Source organism: Salvelinus alpinus, chromosome 12, assembly GCF_045679555.1.
Source record: "Salvelinus alpinus chromosome 12, SLU_Salpinus.1, whole genome shotgun sequence".
NCBI classification, from domain to species: Eukaryota; Metazoa; Chordata; class Actinopteri; order Salmoniformes; family Salmonidae; genus Salvelinus; species Salvelinus alpinus.
This window is the reverse complement of record NC_092097.1, coordinates 23,516,246-23,533,311: the sequence shown is the minus strand read 5'-3', so window position 1 is coordinate 23,533,311 and position 17,066 is coordinate 23,516,246. Positions and strand designations below refer to the sequence as shown.

At 44.0% G+C, this 17,066-nt stretch overlaps 1 protein-coding gene across 10 annotated transcripts in view; it reads left to right on the top strand.

Annotated features, from left to right (window-relative positions):
• The window catches only part of LOC139535720 (voltage-gated potassium channel subunit beta-2-like), a 166,313-nt gene that overhangs the window by 85,715 nt on the left and 63,532 nt on the right, over nucleotides 1-17,066 (top strand). For 5 of the 10 annotated variants that reach the window (XR_011667185.1, XR_011667183.1, XR_011667184.1 and 2 more), the window contains exon 1: nucleotides 15,603-16,568. The exons of 4 other annotated variants lie outside the window; for them this stretch is intronic. Coding sequence is in view for 2 of the 6 variants with exons in the window: in XM_071335437.1 (XP_071191538.1) it covers nucleotides 16,351-16,568 (218 nt within the window). In the remaining 4 variants the exon portion in view is untranslated. Of the gene's footprint in view, nucleotides 1-15,525; nucleotides 16,569-17,066 lie in introns of those variants that run through there. One more of the 10 variants, XM_071335442.1, reaches the window with a different exon arrangement.

Genomic DNA, 17,066 nt, shown 5'->3' with positions numbered 1-17,066 from the left:
AGACTGAAGCTTGTGCAGAATAAAAATATTCCAAAACATGCATCCTCTTTGCAACAAGGCTCTACAGTAATACTTCCCCAAATTTGTCAAAGCAATTCACTTTTTGTTCTGAATACAAAGTGTTATGTTTGGGTAAAATTAATTGCAACACATTACTGAGTACCACTCTCCATATTTACAAGCATAGTGGTGGCTGCATCATGTTATGGTGGGTATGCTTTTAATTGTTAAAAACTGGGGAGTTGTTCAGGATAAAAAAATATCTACAGAATGGAGCTAAGCACAGGCAAAATCCTAGAGGAAAACCTGGTTGTCTGCTTTCCACCAGACACTGGGAGATTAATTATCCTTTCAGCAGGACAGTAATCTAAAACACAAGGCCAAATTTACACTGGAGTTGCTTACCAAGAAGATAGTGAATGTTCCTGAGTGTCCGAGTTAAAGTTTTGACTTACACTGAGTGTACAAAACATTTGGAATACCTTCCTAATATTGAGTTGTACCTCCTTCGTTGGGACTTGGACTCTTCAAATGTGTCAAAAGCATTCCACAGGGATGCTGGACCATGTTGACTCCAATGCTTCCCACAGTTGTGTCAAGTTGGATGGATGTCCTTTGGGTGATAGACCATTATTTTCTTGATACACGTGGGAAACGTTTGAGCGTGACAAACCCAGCAGCGTTGCAGTTCTTGGCACACTTAAACCGGTGTGCCTGGCTCCTACTACCATACCCCATTCAAAGGCACTTAAATATTTTGTCTTGCCAATTCATCCTCTGAATGGCACAATCCAAGTGTCAATTTTCTTTTTCTTAAATAAAAAAATAAAAAAACATTTTACCCCTTTTTCGTGGTATCCAATTGGTAGTTATAGTCTTGTCTCATTGCTGCAACTCCCGTACAGACTCGGGAGAGGCGAAGGTCAAGAGTCATGTGTCCTCCGAAACACAACCCAGCCAAACCGCACTGCTTCTTGACACAATGCCCACTTAACCCAGAAGCCAGCCGCACCAATGTGTTGGAGGAAACACCGTACACCTGGCGACCGCATCAGCTTGCACTGCGCATGGCCTGCCACAGGAGTCACTAGTGCACGATGGGACAAGAACATCCCTGCCGGCCAAACCCTCCCCTAACCCAGGCGACACCCCATGGGTCTCCCAGTCACAGACCACCTGCGACGGAGCCTGGACTCGAACAAGGATCTCTAGTGGCACAGCTAACACTGTGATGCAGTGCCTAAGACCACTGCGCCACTCGGGAGACCCAGCTGTAACATAAAATCCCTCATTTGTTTAGGAAAAACATTCCCTATTCCCTCAACCCTTGCTCTCTTAATGTGACACATGTATGCATGACAAATAAACTCGAAAGGGGGGAATGCTGCTCTTTAATTGTTTGTTACTTTCATTTATTTTTAGGTATTTTTCTTAACTGAGTTGTTGGTTAAGGGCTTGTAAACATTTCACTGTAAGGTCTACTACGTATTCCGCGCATGTGACAAATAACATTTGATTTGATGTTTAGGCTACTGGTTGCTCATGAGGTAAAAGGGAAGTCAGATGTGTGGAATACATTTGACTAATTAAGGAAAATACTGGAGATCAAGAAAAATAAGTTAAGGAACAAGATCTGCGTCCATATTATGCATGCCAAACAGGTGCTGTTAGATTACAATATCATTTTTTGGAACAATGTAAACAACACTAAATACACTATAAGCGTACCAGAGAGTGTTGTAATGGGTCTGAATACTGTTTTTTATAAATTTGCCAAAAATTCTAAAAACCTGTTTTTCTTTGTCATTATGGGGTATTGTGTGTAGATTTTTTATTTAATCAATTTTAGAATATGGCTGTAAAGTAACAACATTTGGAAAAAGTCAAGGGGTCTGAATAGTTTCTGAATGCACTGTATATATGGATGATTTATAAAGCCAGGCACATTTAACAGTTAAGCTATTGATTATAAACCTAATTAAGTTGGTTCCTCTCTCCTCACTTTTCTTAGACAATAAGGCAAGGGCTGTTTTCTCATCTACTCATTCTGCTGCTGCCTCCAACGCATTGTTCTCAACACCAATATGCTGGTTAACTTTGCTATTATGCACATAGCAACATGGTCTAGGAAAAGGTGCCAATTCAACAGCACACTGATGTGTTTCAGATCCACGGACACTGACCACTATCCAACGCTGGGGAAAACACATTTGATATAAAATTATATATATTTTTTTAGTGTTGCGCCATTGTTCTTATGTTATTTAACCATATACAATTTCAGTAGCACATGTCTTAGAGTGATTGACTGTACCATCCCCCATGGCCTCAGACAGGTGTCTTGTACACCATGATACACAGTGCATTCGGGAAAGTATTCAGACCCCTTGACTTTTTCCACATTTTGTTACGTTATAGCCTTATTCCAAAATGTATTTTTTCCCTCAATCTACACATAAAACCCCATAATGACAAAGCAAAGGCTGTTTATTTAAAAAATAAAAATGTATAAAAAAAATAAAAAAACGGAAATATCACATTTACATAAGTATTCAGACCCTTTACTCAGAACTTTGTTGAAGCACCTTTGGCAGCGATTACAGCCTCAAGTCTTCTTGGGTATGACGCTACAAGCTTCGGAACACCTGTATTTGGGGAGTTTCTCCCATTCTTCTCTGCAGATCCTCTCAAGGTCTGTCAGGTTGGATGGGGAGCGTCTCTGCACAGCTATTTTCTGTGCAGAGACGCACAGGCTGTGGCCAGGCTGTGGCTGGTCCAGGCTGTGGCTGTGTCCAGGCTGTGGCTGGGCCACTCAAGGACATTCAGAGACTTGTCTCGAAGACCCTCCTGCATTGTCCTGGCTGTGTGCTTAGGGTTGTTGCCCTGTTGGAAGGTGAACCTTCACCCCAGTCTGAGGCCCTGAGCGCTCTGGAGCAGGTTTTCACCAAGGATCTCTCTGTACTTTGCTCCGTTCATCTTTCTCTCGATCCTGACTAGTCCTCCAGTCCCTGCCGCCGAAAAACATCCCCAAAGCATGATGCTGCCACCCACATGCTTCACCGTAGGGATGGTGCCAGGTTTCCTCCAGACATGGTGCTTGGCATTCAGGCCAAAGAGTTCAATCTTGGTTTCATCAGACCAGAGAATCTTGTTTCTCAAGGTCTGAGAGTCCTTCAGGTGCCTTTTGGCAACTCCAAGCGGGCTGTCATGTGCCTTTTACTGAGGAGAGGCTTCCGTCTGGCCACTCTACCATAAAGACAGGATTGGTGGCATGCTGCAGAGATGGTTGTCCTTCTGGAAGGTTCTCCCATCTCCAGAGGAACTCTGAAGCTCTGTCAGAGTGACCATCAGGTTCTTGGTCACCTCCCTGACCAAGGCCCTTCTCCCCCGATTGCTCAGTTTGGCCGGGCAGCCAGCTCTATGAAGAGTCTTTGTGGTTCCAAACTTCTTCCATTTAATAATTATGGAGGCCTCTGGGTTCTTGGGGACCTTCAATGCTCCAGAAATGTTTGGGTACCCTTCCCCAAATCTGTGCATCGACACAATCCTGTCTCGGAGCTCTATGGACAATTCCTTCGACCTCATAGCTTGGTTTTTGCTCTGACATGATCTGGCAACTGTGGGACCTTATATAGACAGGTGTGTGCCTTTCCAAATCATGTCCAATCAATTGCATTTACCACAGGTGGACTACAATCAAGTTGTAGAAACATCTCGAAGATGATCAATGGGAACAGGATGCACCTGAGCTCAATTTCGAGTCTCATAGCAAAGGGTCTGAATACTTATGTAAATATGGTATCTGTTGTTTTTTTTGTAATAAGTTTGCAAAAATTTCTAAAGACCTGTTTTCGCTTCATCATTATGGGGTATTGTGTGCAGATTGATGAGGAAAAACATGTATTTAATCAATTTTAGAATATGGCTGTAACTTAAGAAAATATGGAAACGGGATGGTTCTGAATACTTTCTGAATGCACTGAAAATATGTATGTGTAAACAGTTGAAGTCAGAAGATTACATACACTTAGGTTGGAGTCATTAAAACTCGTTTTTCAACCACTCCACAAATGTATTGTTAACAAACAATATTATAGTTTTGGCAAGTCGGTTAGGACATCTACTTTGTGCATGACACAAGTAATTTTCCCAACAATTGTTTACAGACAGATTATTTCACTTATAATTCACTGTATCACAATTCCAGTGGGTCAGAAGTTTACATACACTAAGTTGACTGTGCATTTAAACAGATTGGTAAATTCCAGAAATTATGTCATGGCTTTAGAAGCTTCTGATAGGCTAATTGACATTTTAGTCAATTGGAGGTGTTCCTGTGGATGCATTTCAAGGCCTACCTTCAAACTCACTGCCTCTTTGCTTGACATCATGGGGAAATCAAAATAAATCAGCCAAGACCTCAGATAAAAATGTGGTTTTGCAAAGGAATTGCTCCAAAGCTTGACTCTTTGGTCAGTCATTTAAGTTGACCCCAAGTTGATCTGGCTGGCTTCAGTCTATGCTCGTCTGATTTACAGTGGTGGACATTAACCTTAATCTGCCCCTATTACCCCGCCTCAATGTTCCTCCCCTTGTTATATCTGTCTAAGACAGGCGTCTGCCATCAATCCATCTCAGTTAGTCATTGCAATCCACTCGAATGCTGCTCATTAAACTGTCAGCCAGTGGAATTTAAAGCTCTACTAGACAACTGGCCAACATTGACATGGCCACAACGTCTCTCTACTATGCTCCACACTGCCATAACACTGGACAGCCACACTTCTCACTGTCGCAATGAGCTAAGAATTTTGGGGGAAGAGAAAGAGAATGAGCTGGTGGGAGGGAGTTCTATCTTTAGTTGTATATTTACAAAGCTCCAGCTATTTTAAGACTATAATACCCCAACTTGATTGCAAGCTTCAAAGGCATCCTTTCTATCTGTGTCTGAGGATCTGTGCAGTAGTCAGTAGTCACCACACAGACACAGTGGGCTCCAGTGACTGCCTGGCAGGGAGAGAGAGAGAGAGAGAGAGACACTACTTGACCAAAAGTATGTAGACACCTGCTCGTCGAACATCTCATTTCAAAACCATGGGCATTAATATGGAGTTGGTCCCCCTTTTACATTTACATTTAAGTCATTTAGCAGACGCTCTTATCCAGAGCGACTTACAAATTGGTGCATTCACCTTATGATATCCAGTGGAACAACCACTTTACAATAGTGCATCTAACTCTTTTAAGGGGGGGGGGGGTTAGAAGGATTACTTTATCCTATCCTAGGTATTCCTTAAAGAGGTGGGGTTTCAGGTGTCTCCGGAAGGTGGTGATTGACTCCGCTGACCTGGCGTCGTGAGGGAGTTTGTTCCACCATTGGGGTGCCAGAGCAGCGAACAGTTTTGACTGGGCTGAGCGGGAACTGTACTTCCTCAGAGGTAGGGAGGCGAGCAGGCCAGAGGTGGATGAACGCAGTGCCCTTGTTTGGGTGTAGGGCCTGATCAGAGCCTGAAGGTACGGGGGTGCCGTTCCCCTCACAGCTCCGTAGGCAAGCACCATGGTCTTGTAGCGGATGCGAGCTTCAACTGGAAGCCAGTGGAGAGAGCGGAGGAGCGGGGTGACGTGAGAGAACTTGGGTCATAGGTTTTTTTTTTTCTTTTGCTGCTATAATGGCAACAACTCTTCTGGGAAGGCTTTCCACTAGATGTTGGAACATTGCTGCGGGGACTTGCTTCCATTCAGCCACAAGAGCATTATAGAGATCAAATCAAAGTGTATTGGTCACATACACATGGTTAGCAGATGTTAATGCAAGTGTAGCGAAATGCTTGTGCCTCTAGTTCCGACAGTGCAGTAATAGCTACCAAGTAATCTAACAATTCCCCAACAACTACCTTATACACACAAATCTAAAGGGATGGAATAAGAATATGTACATATAAATATATGGATGAGCGATGGCCAAGCGGCATAGGCAAGGTGCATTAGATGGTATAAGGTACAGTATATCCATATGAGATATGTAATGTAAGATCTGTTAACATTATTAAAGTGGCATTGTTTAAAGTGACTACTGAACCATTTCTTAAAGTGGCCAGTGATTTGAGTCTCTATGTAGGCAGCAGCCTCTGAGAAGTGATTTCTGTTTAGTAGTCGGATGGCCTTGAGATAGAAGCTGTTTTTCAGTCTCTCGGTCCCAGCTTTGATGCACCTGTACTGGAGGTCGACTGATTATGATTTTTCAACGCCGATACCGATTACTGGAGGACCAAAAATGCCGATACCGATTAATCGGCCGATTTTTATATATGTATTTGTAATAATGACAATTACAACAATACTGAATGAACAATGAACATTTTTATTTTAACTTAATATAATACATCAATAAAATCAATTTAGTTTCAAATAAATAATGAAACATGTTCAATTTGGTTTAAATAATGCAAAAACAAAAGTGTTGGAGAAGAAAGTAAAAGTGCAATATGTGCCATGTAAAAAAGCTAACGTTTAAGTTCCTTGCTCAGAACATGAGAACATATGAAAGTTGCTGGATCCTTTTAACATGAGCCTCCAATATTCCCAGGTAAGAAGTTTTAGGTTGTAGTTATTATAGGACTATTTCTCTCTATACCATTTGTATTTCATATATTTTTGACTATTGGATGTTCTAATAGGTGCTTTAGTATTGCCAGCCTAATCTCGGGAGTTGATGGGCTTGAAGTCATAAACAGCGCAATGCTTAAAGCATTGCGAAGAGCTGCTGGCAAACGCAGGAAAGTGCTGTTTGAATGAATGCTTACGAGCCTGCTGCTGCGTACCACCGCTCAGTCAGACTGCGCTATCAAATCATAGACTTAATTAGAATATAATAACACACAGAAATACGAGCCTTAGGTCATTAATATGGTCAAATCCAGAAACTATAATTTTGAAAACAAAACATTTATTATTTCAGTGAAATACAGAATGGGTGGCATCCATATGTCTAAATATTGCTGTTACATTGCACAACCTTCAATGTTATGTCATAATTATGTAAAATTCTGGCAAATTAGTTCGCAACGAGCCAGGCGGCCCAAACTGTTGCATATACCCTGACTCTGCATGCAATGAACGCAAGAGAAGTGACATAATTTGCCTAGTTAATATTGCCTACTAACATGAATTTCTTTTAACTAAATATGCACGTTTAAAAAATATATACTTCTGTGTATTGATTTTAAGAAAGGCATTGATGTTTATGGTTAGGTACATTCGTGCAACGATTGGGCTTTTTTTGCAAATGAGCTTGTTAAATCACCAGTTTGGCGAAGTAGGCTGTGATTCAATGATAAATTAACAGGCACCGCATCGATTATATGCAACGCAGGACAAGCTAGATAAACTAGTAATATCTTCAACCATGTGTAGTTAACTAGTGTTTATGTTAAGATTGATTGTTTTTTACAAGATAAGTTTAATGCTAGCTTGCACCTTACCTTGGCTCCTTGCTGCACTCGCATAACAGGTGGTCAGCCTGCCACGCAGTCTCCTCGTGGAGACTGCGATTATGGACACCATAATCGGTGTCCAAAAATGCAGATTACCGATTGTTATGAAAACTTGAAATCGGCCCTAATTAATTGGCCATTCCGATTAATCGGTTGACCTCTAACCTGTACTGACCTCGCCTTCTGGATGGTAGCGTGGTGATCAGGCAGTGGCTCGGGTGGTTGTTGTCCTTGATGATCTTTTTGGCCTTTCTGTGACATCGGGTGCTGTAGGTGTCTTGGAGGGCAGGTAGTTTGCCCCAGGTAATACGTTGTGCAGACTGCACCACCCTCTGGAGAGCCTTGCGGTTGAGGGTGGTGCAGTTGCCGTACCAGGCGGTGATACAGCCCGACAGGATGCTCTCGATTGTGCATCGGTAAAGGTTTGTCCGGGTTTTAGGTGACAAGCTACATTTCTTCAGCCTCCTGAGGTTGAAGAGGCGCTGTTGTGCCTTCATCACCACACTGTCTGTGTGGGTTGACCATTTCAGTCTGTGATGTGTATGCCGAGGAACTTAAAACTTTCCTCCTTCTCCAGTACTGTCCCTTGGATGTGGATAGGGGGGTGCTCCCTCTGCTGTTTCGGGCACTTATGTGGGGCGATAAGGCCTGGCCCGCATTCGACGTTCCAATTCATCCCAAATGTGTTAGATGGGGTTGAGGTCCGGGCTCTGTGCGGGCCAGTCAAGTTCTTCCACTCTGTCTTCGACAAACCATTTCTGTATGGACCTGGCTTGGATTTCCCTTCACTAGAACTAAGGGGCCTAGCCCGAACCATGAAAAACAGCCCCAGACCATTATTCCTCCTCCACCAAACTATACAGTTGGCACTATGCATTCGGGCAGGTAGTGTTCTCCTGGCATCCGACAAATCCAGATACGGCCGTCGGACTGCCAGATGGTGAAGCCTGATTCATCACTCCAGAGAAAGCTTTTCGACTGCTTCAGAGTCCAATAGTGCTAAGCTTTACACCACTCCAGCCAACGCTTGGCATTGCACATGGTGATCTTAGGCTTGTGTGTCTCTGCTCGGCCATGGAAACCTATTTCATGAAGCTCCAGACAAACAGTTCTTGTGCTGACGTTTCTTCCAGAGGCAGTTTGGAACTCGGTAGTGAGTGTTGCAACCAAAGACAGATGTTTTTTACACGCTTCAGCACTCGGCGGTTCCGTTCTGTGACCTTGTGTGGCTTAGCACTTCACGGCTGAGCCGTTGTTGCTCCTAGACTTTTCCATTTCACAATAACAGCACTTTCAGTTGACCAGGAAAGCTCTAGCAGGGCAGAAATTTGAACTGACTTGTTGGAATGGTGGCATCCTATGACCGTACCATGTTGAAAGTCACTGAGCTCTTCAGTAAGGCCACTCTACTGCCAATGTTTGTCAATGAAGATTGCATGGCTGTGTGCTCGATTTTATACACCTGTCAGCAACAGGTGTGGCTGAAATAGCCAAATCCACTGATTTGAAGGTGTGTCCACATACTTTTTTATATATAGTGTACTTTGTGGATACAAGCCTGGTTGGCCCCCTGTAGTAATGTCTGTCGTTGTTAGCGCTAGCTAGCTACAGAGTGACTGAGGTGCATGAAGACCCCAGAGAACAAATTAGGTGCCACAAAGACTAAACCTCCATATGAACTTTTAAAGATAATGTCCCTTTCAGTACATTGTTGTCCCAGTATTTTTGGGGTGCCTATTAGGCTATTTTGTTTCTGCTGTATTTATAGGAAGCGCATGCCTGAGAGTTAGATAGTTAGAGCTGACATATAGCATAGATTTTGCAGTAAAATTGATCATGGAACCTCCGTGGGCCACTAACTAGCTAGGCCTATTTCCATCCCTTCAAGGAATGGTGCAGCCTTCAGTAAGTAACCCCAAGTGGTCTCTGTCGTTGTCTTCCCCAGCAGCTAAGTAGACTCTCTGGAGGATTGGGATGAAGGGTCAGTGTTATCAGCAGTGACTCCCCAGAGGCGTCATTATAACATTTTTGCATCATCGATTGGCTAATCTCCCTGCTGCCCAGGACTTTGAAGGACAGGCCAGAACCAGTTATTTGTCAGCTGGGGGGTGTTGAACATGTCCATGTTGTGTGGCAGTAGTTTGTCAGAGAAAGAGACTCCAGGATGTATCATTGCTATTGTGTACTTTTTGCTTTGAAATGTGCTTTTTTCTCCTAGTTTCGCTCTTCAACTCTATGCCTCTAAGAACATGTGGTGTGTAGCCTAGCCGTGATCAGTGAAATCCATGTGCATCGTTGGCCTATTCGCTGCCTCTCAAGCTCCCCTCTCTCCCTTTCCTCCCCCTCACAGTGAGTGAAATGTAGGCCCTATCAGCACACTGCACTCTCTCTCAGAATGATTCAGTGTCCAGGAGGGATTGTAGCATCTTAGTAGATTTGGGATAGGCACTGGTTGGTCTCTTAATGAAAATGAGAAGGCAGAGGGCACAACGTAAGGGGGGACATGGGGAGTGGCAGGGAAGAGATAATAGTATTTCTCTAGGTAGTGGCTTTGAATTGCTGACTGACATAGAAAATCAAATGCCATCAAGACCTTCTCTTCAACTCTACCAACAAAATACATCAATAGTAGGTTCTTTATTTAAGGTAAGGACCATTCTCTCCCACCAGAACAGTGTGCTTTATCCTAAGATTAAAATATCTAGGGAAGAAATGTATCCCTTAGCAAGCCCATCAAAATACTTGAACACTTAAGAAGTTAATATATTATTGTTAAATCTATTCAGGCCTGCAGTACCAGTACTCTGTAATAGATTATGATATAACCATTCTAAATCATTATTGTGTTATACAGCAGCACCTAAAAGGCTTAATTTAAGGATCAACATTTTTTTTAAATAAAGCCAAAGCCCTTTACAGTGTGTGCCTCCTGCGTATCAAATCAAAGTTTATTTGTCACGTGCGCAGAATACAACAGGTGTAGACCTTACATTGAAATGCTTACTTACAGGCTCTAACCAATAGTGCAAAAAAGGTATTAGGTGAACAATAGGTAAGTAAAGAAATAAAACAACAGTAAAAAGACAGGCTATATACAGTAGCGATGCTATAAAAGTAGCGAGGCTATATACAGACACCGGTTAGTCAGGCTGATTGAGATAGTATGCACATGTAGATATGGTTAAAGTGACTATGCATATATGATGAACAGAGAGTAGCAGTAGCGTAAAAGAGGGGTTGGCGGGTGGTGGGTGGCGGGACACAATGCAGATAGCTCGGTTAGCCAATGTGCGGGAGCACTGGTTGGTCGGCCCAATTGAGGTAGTATGTACATGAATGTATAGTTAATAAATCTTCTTAGGGATAGGGGGCAGTATTTTCACGTCCGGATGAAAAGCGTGCCCAAAGTAAATTGCCTGTTACTCAGGCCCAGAAGCTAGGATATGCATACAATTAGTATATTTGGATAGAAAACACTCTGAAGTTTCTAAAACTGTTAGAATAATGTCTGCGAGTATAACAGAACCGATTTGGCAGGTGAAACCCCGAGAACAATCCATCCAGGGAAAATGTTTTTTGAGGTCATTGTGTTTTCCAATGGTTTTCTATGGGAATCATGATTAAATAGGGCCCCGGTTGCAGTTTCTATGGCTTCCACTAGATGTCAACAGTCTTTCGAAATTTGTCGATGTTTTTCTTTTGAGAAATGAAGAAGTAGTGCTATTCATTCCATGTGTCACTCTGAAGGTCCCTACTATTTTGGTGCGCGTGAACAGGAATGCGCTTCACGTTGTTTTTATCCGGTATTAGAAACAGTTTATTCCGTCTTAAGTTTTTTCGATTATTTACATTTTAGGATACCTGAGGTTGGATTAGGAACGTTGTTTGAAATGTTTGGACCAAGTTTACAGGTTACCAAGTTTACAGGTAACTAGTCATGTTGGGCGAGTTGTAACCGGTGAACCAGCGGTGTCGTTTGACTTAGCAAACGAGGATCGGATGTCGTCGACCTTCTTTTCAAAATGGTTGACGAAGTCATCCGCAGAGAGGGAGGAGGGGGGGGGAGGGGGAGGAGGATTCAGGAGGGAGGAGAAGGTGGCAAAGAGCTTCCTAGGGTTAGAGGCAGATGCTTGGAATTTAGAGTGGTAGAAAGTGGCTTTAGCAGCAGAGACAGAAGAGGAGAATGTAGAGAGGAGGGAGTGAAAGGATGCCAGGTCCGCAGGGAGGCGAGTTTTCCTCCATTTCCGCTCGGCTGCCCGGAGCCCGGTTCTGTGAGCTCGCAATGAGTCGTCGAGCCACGGAGCAGGAGGGGAGGACCGAGCCGGCCTGGAGGATAGGGGACATAGAGAGTCAAAGGATGCAGAAAGGGAGGAGAGGAGGGTTGAGGAGGCAGAATCAGGAGATAGGTTGGAGAAGGTTTGAGCAGAGGGAAGAGATGATAGGATGGAAGAGGAGAGAGTAGCGGGGGAGAGAGAGCGAAGGTTGGGACGGCGCGATACCATCCGAGTGGGGGCAGTGTGGGAAGTGTTGGATGAGAGCGAGAGGGAGAAGGATACAAGGTAGTGGTCGGAGACTTGGAGGGGAGTTGCAATGAGATTAGCGGAAGAACAGCATCTAGTAAAGATGAGGTCAAGCGTATTGCCTGTCTTGTGAGTAGGGGGTAAGGTGAGAGGGTGAGGTCAAAAGAGGAGAGGAGTGGAAAGAAGGAGGCAGAGAGATGTATTTCTGAATCAAACGTGCCAACTAAATGGACATTTTGTGGATATAAAGAAGAAATTTATCGAACAAAACGACCATTCATTGTGTCAATGAGACATTTGGGATTGCAAAAAGAAGAAGATCTTCAAAGGTAAGGCATTTATTATATGGCTATTTCTGACTTGTGTCGCACCTGCTTGGTTGAAAAATTATTTTCATGTGTTTGTATGCGGGGCGCTGTCCTCAGATAATCACATGGTCTGCTTTCGCCGTAAAGCCTTTTTGAAATCTGACACAGCGGCTGGATTAACAAGAAGTTAAGCTTTATTTTGATGTATTACACATATATTTTTGTGAATGTTGAATATTGATATTCCTGTAGTTTGAATTTGGCACGAATTGGCGCGTGAAGGGATCCATAAGAGGTTTTAAAGTGACTATGCATATATGATAAACAGAGACTAGCAGCAGCGTAAAAAGAGGGTTTGGGGGAGCACACAATGTAAATAGTCCAGGTAGCCATTTGAATACCTGTTCAGGAGTCTTATGGCTTAGGGGTAAAAACTGTTGAGAAGCCTTTTTGACCTAGACTTGGCACTCCGGTACCGCTTGCCATGCAGTAGTAGAGAGAACAGTCTATGACTGGGGTGGCTGGGGTCTGTTCGTGTTATTTTATGTTTCAAGTCCCATATGGTTGATTTATTTCGCAACTTACAGTAATACGAGGCCCAGGAGTAGAGAGAAGAGGCATCATCATTAGGTCTACGTGTTGGAGCAGAAGACTGAGGAATGAATAGGAAGTGGTGATGGATGGTTGCTACTATAGGTCTATGTGGTGTTTGCCCAGTTCTGACCTCTGCTGTGGGTGTTCCATCCAGAATGTGGAGACAATTTGGACTATTGAAATGCTTACCCTGTGTGTGGGCATGCATCTTTATTCCAACAGACTTTTGTTTTTCCATTTAGCCTTCTATAGACAGGCGTGTTTACTGTGTTATTCTGACTAAGTGTGACTCCATTAGCGGAGAGTCACCCTAGCTCATCATGCTGAATGTCGCTTTGGTTCCTGTCACCACCCTCTCTGTGCTGCGGCACTCCCCCGCTTTCTCCTTCCTTTCTCCTCCTCTGCATGTCTGCTATAGTCTAGTCTATTGGATCAAGAAGCACATTCAATATGAACACTATAGGCCAGATGGGACCAAAGTGGCTTCAGTTAGACTTGATTGGTGCTTTGTGTATGATATGATATAGTAGGCCTACAGTGTTGTGCAGTGACTTATGTAGTTCTTTTGTCTGGCAGAGTTACATCTGAGTGTAAACTCAGTACTACTACCTAACAATATTGGTCCCCAACAATCTTTGGGGAAAAAACAGGAAAGCTTGCATCTATTATGATTGCTAAATACTTCCACAAAACACGTGTAAATATTGGACTATAAATTGTGCCTTAAAGTATACTTATGCTTGAAATTTTTGTTCTATTCTACTGAGCCATTTACTTTCTGTTCATATTATCTTTTATTATTTCTTATTGTTGCATTGTGGAGAAGGAACCTGGAAGTAAGCATTTGGTTGGACGGTGTATAACATGTGTTTCCCTGTATGACTAATCAACTTGAAATCTGGATCTATTCCAGCTGGTTGTGTTTCACACTAAAAGCAAGTAGAAGCAATGTATCAAATTCTATTATTATATTGATCCATTAACATGATTGGTTGCTGGCCTGTCGGATGGCGCATGCTTTTATCGATCTGTTTCGGTTGCACACATTCATGACCTGATAAATCAACAGCCAATAAATGCCTTATTTGGTGTAATGATTACAGCAGATCACTCACGTCTCAGCAACAATAGCCATGCCCAGGTCAGAGGCTCAGTGGACATGACCAGGTGGAGCCCCAGGGGTGGGGTCTGGGGTGGGACTGGGGTGGTGTGGATTAGATGTTGACACTATCTGGGCAGCCTGAGCCCCTGTCCCCTCCCTGTACACTGTCCCCAGTTTCTCCCAAGGGGTTTGGGGTGAGGGGTGTGGGGGCGGCTGCTCTCATGTTCTGTTGCTCCACTAGGACGGGAGAGGGCTCCCCAGCACCCTGCCCTCCAGTCAGGGACCCTGACCAGAGCCTCTAGAACAACACTATGACACCGTCACTCTGAGCGTGACACGGGTTGCAGTCAGGGACCCAACGGCCTCCCCCACAGCCATTGCCGGGAATCACAATAAATATTTTGTAGAAGGAGCATTGCAGTGGCCCATCTACCCTACACAGTCACTTTCAACGAGAGGAGATGGGACAGCAACTCTCCCTGGGCCTGTCCCCCCAAAGGCGAGCGTGAAATCCAATTTAAAATGAGTTGAATTAAATACGCTTTTACTCTATATAAGTCCTGGAGCAAAAGGTTAAGGCTCTAAAAATAGGTGTGTCAGTTGGCTGCAGCTTGTCTGCTGGATTCCTTTGATGGAGGTTGCTTCTCCACTCTGCCTTACTGTTTGTCTGTTCCTCAGGCATGGGCCTGGTTAGATAAGGTTCAGTATTAGATTACTTGTAACGCAAGCCTCTACTGTCTCCTCACTCCTTCAACCAATAGTGTGTTGTCTCTTATTACCACAGTGTTTACAGTGACCTTCCACCATTATTATATTAAGCCAAGCTCATCCACTCACTAAGTCCCCCTGAACACAGACATTGTCTTACAGATCAATTGCTTGTCGCCATGCAGTAAGTAATTGGATACAGGCTATGTTCTTTCTTATTTATGTAACAAAATTATTCAAATGAATAAATATGCCAGGAATAATTTATTTTCAGTTAAAGGGATACTTTGGAACTTTGGGAGCAACTTCCTTCAAAACTTTCACAGAGACAAAAAAATGGTATCCACGAGTTCATTTGACTCTGGGGAAGTAGATAAAGAGCCCCATTGCCAAAATCCCGAGGTATCCTCACAGATAGAACAATGAGACAGATGTTTTACATTTAATGTGAAGCCGAAGATGAACTACTGAACCACATTGGACCTGACTGAACCTGATTGAACCACACTGGACCACTCGGAACCTGACAGAACCAAGCTGTACCATACTGGACCTGACTGGACCATACTCTGCCACAGTGACTTAGCCATGCTGGAGCAGGGAAGGAGATGAGAAGTGGATCAAAAATACACCAGCCAGCCTCTCCTATAACAGCAGCTGTGGACACTCTCTCTTGCCCCCTCCCTTCATCTCTCCCTCCCTCTATCTGTCGCTCTCTCATGCTCGCTCTTTCTCTCTCTCGTGCTAGTGTAACCCTCTCAATACTCCTCTCCATAGCATCTCTCAATATCCCTCCCACCCTCTCTCTTTCTCCTCCTCCTCCTCCTCTTCTCCTGTCTGCATTCACTCTGCCTCTTTGTACCATGCGCTAGGTATACACATGTAAGTGTAATCCGGGAGACAGCGGAGGGATGGGAGTCAGTGAACAAGAGGCTGCTCTCTGATTGAAAAACAGAGCTGCTGAGTAGTCACACAACCAGGACAGCTGCTGCTGCTGTGGACATTGTAAGGGATCAGAATTTTACCTCCTGGAGTAGTTCATCATCTCTTTGTGCTCATGTGTCTCCATTCTCTGTGTTATCTGTAGAACTGAGCTCCAGATTAAAAGGAAATTGCAGGATGATTGCATCTGCACGTCAGTCTGTGATGAGCCTCTGATTACTACAGAAAGCTTGAGTGAGACAGACGGATGAATCGAGGACAAGCCAGTCGAGACTGCAAAGGGAGATTCATTAAATTGCTCTTCTCGTCGTAAGACGCTGTACCTTTTTTGGAAGGTGCGTCTTCGTCTGTTTCTGGTCTCTCCCGGGACCGAGACGGTGTTCCTGTGCCTGCAGTTTGCAGTGGCCAGTTGTTGGTTTCTGTAGCAGACAAAGCAGAGAGACCCACACAGGCTGAGGCTGTGTTGAAGCAGGAAACCCTCGGAAGACGATAATTCTCCTCTCCTCTTGTCTCTGCAGACATAGCTGACTACCCTGACACCGACCCGAGTACCCTGCCTACTCTGGCACTGACCTGACCAAGAGACTATCCAGACTGAAAGTAGCCGTGTCTTAGACTGACCCACCACAAGCTTTAACCGGAGCACCTGAAGCCGTGCCGGGCGGCTCCCAGTCCCAGCCAGGATGCAGGTGTCGTTAGTGTGTACGGACCACAACCGTGGAGGGGTGAGCCGCAGTACAGAGGAACGGCTCAACCACCGCCAGAATGCCAACAGCCCCAACACAGGCACCCGCAGCAAGTTCAGGGCTGTGGCCATGGTGGCCCGTAGTCTGGGACAGCTCACTGTCCAGAGCCAGCCCACGTCCAGCGACCAGAGCATACGGACCGGCATGAAGTATAGGTAGGACAGACCTTAGTCACTGTAGACCTGAGACAGAATGAGGTGTAAGGACATTAAGATAAACTTAATTATTGGTGTCCAACTAGACTCTCGGGTGAAGGTGCGGTGTGGAAGATCGTAATCTGGATATCAGATGGGGATTTATAGAAAATGGGGCCATGGTATGTAAAGAATGTTTGTTTCCTGGTATCAGATTGCATACAGGAAGGAGCATGGTTTCATAGTGAGCTGAATATAGTTACACTGTATGTTCATTTTCCCCCTTGACTGCTCCTTGTTATCTTTTGCATATTAGTGATTACATATCACCCTCTACATGTTGTATAGGATTGATGTGAATCACTCAGACGTATGAGTTGATGGACGTGAATAACACAACTTTAAGCCTAAACCATTCAGATTGTTTTGTTCTGTATTTGGCAGTGGGCTGTAGAGTATGAAATCTGGCTTTTCAGTACAATTATTCTTTAAACAGCTGTACTCTAAATGGGCTGCTTT